Raw genomic sequence first — 1,642 nt, forward strand, 5'->3', positions numbered from 1 at the left:
AGACCTACTAATACACAGTCCCAATTAGGGCTAACCGTTATCAAAACACTTCGATCTCGGCGAGATTGTGACATGACACCGAAAGCAGGTGCGTGCTTAATTTTAACGCTAGTGCGCAAGCGCAGGCTGATCGAGAGGGGCTCTCGATGACTTCGCGGTTCGGTGAACAAACACAAAAGCGACGTGCTATAGAATCTTGACTGGGGCAGAGTTGCCAATCCCCTCTATATACTGTCCCTGCTATAACATAGCTTACAATCACACACAAACATACTTACATACTACCAGGGATGTACACATCCCTGATACTACTAACACATACAAAAAAATATGCAGAAACTTGAGGAAAGTAATAACAGTAGGTCGAGCAACTGAGTATTTTTTTTATCTTTGACAAGATCCCTTGTTTTCTTGAACAGTGCTGCTCTTTGTTTTGTCAAAGCTTCATTAATGAAGACTCTACACCTGTGGTCGTAGTTCACCAGCTGGTAACCTATCTCTGTGGTCATCACAGCTTATGTGTACTTTGTTTGACCTATATATTCGAACCCGGCTGTCTGGGTTGTAGGTATATACACATGTGTATTGTAATTCCTCCAAACTTTAGTTAGCAGCCGAGCATTCAGACCTTACAAATCACACGATGTGCGAGTGGGTTGAGGAGAAAGATTCAGATGGAAATTGCCTGAAAACCAAAAAATACAAAGGGAAATATTACGCCAGTATTATTCCTGGAAATGTCAAGGATCAACTGGAGAGGCTAGAAAACATGGAAGTCCGTGACGATGACACTTTTGTACTCTCCTACCCAAAGTCAGGTACACTTTATTTTAACTGTATCGTGTCGACATGTTCTCAGAAATGCTCAGAGTAACAACGAGAATTTCTATGACGAAGCGTGTATGGTTTTACATGTACGTACCTTTACATAATACAGAACCGCCGGGATATTACTACCACAGGTGCATGTCGCATTTTAGAAGTTTGTGCACAAAAATCATATTGTACTTTTCAAGCAAAATTATTCTAAATTCTAAATTCCTGTTAAAATTTCGTTTTAACTGGTTAATATAGACTGGCCCCATCTCTAGAATATTAAATTATTTAGAAAAACTTAATTTTGATAATTTTGATCACTTGGATGTCTCATTCTAAGTTATAGACTAGGGATGATAAGCTAGTAATAAAATGCAGTTTAGAACTTAGGGGCTGGTAGGCAGTCTACGGTTAACAGTGTTCAATTGTTTTACATGTGCTGACGCTGGCATTTTTAGCGCACCTGGAAGTGCCAAGTGAGCTAATGCCGTGGCGCGGCATCCGTTGTCCGTCCGTCGTCCGGCGTCAATATTTTACTTTAAACGACTTCTTCTTTATAACCAAAAGGCCTAGGGTGATGATATTTGGCCAGAAGCAAACTTGGATGAAGGGCTACAAAGTTTGTTAAAATTAATGACCTTCACCAATTTTCAAGGTCACAGGGGTCAAATATGTCAAAAACTTTAAACATCTTCTTCTCAATAACCAAAATGCCCAGGGAGTTGATATTTGGCCAGTAGCATGCTTGGGTGAAGGGCTACCAAGTTTGTTCAAATGAATGACCTTCAATCATATTCAAGGTCACAGGGGTCAATTGTATTAAAAA

At 40.0% G+C, this 1,642-nt stretch overlaps 1 protein-coding gene across 1 annotated transcript in view; it reads left to right on the top strand.

Moving 5' to 3' along the window:
- The first annotated feature begins 490 nt into the window (after positions 1 to 490).
- The window catches only part of LOC110462406 (amine sulfotransferase-like), a 10,661-nt gene continuing 9,509 nt past the window's right edge, over positions 491 to 1,642 (top strand). Inside the window, exon 1 of the mRNA XM_021516355.1 lies at positions 491 to 818. Within this exon, the coding sequence (XP_021372030.1) occupies positions 644 to 818 (175 nt within the window). The 5' untranslated portion in view covers positions 491 to 643. The remainder of the gene's footprint in view (positions 819 to 1,642) is intronic.

The sequence above is a fragment of the Mizuhopecten yessoensis genome, unplaced genomic scaffold (assembly GCF_002113885.1).
Source record: "Mizuhopecten yessoensis strain PY_sf001 unplaced genomic scaffold, ASM211388v2 scaffold10783, whole genome shotgun sequence".
In the NCBI taxonomy this organism is placed as follows: Eukaryota; Metazoa; Mollusca; class Bivalvia; order Pectinida; family Pectinidae; genus Mizuhopecten; species Mizuhopecten yessoensis.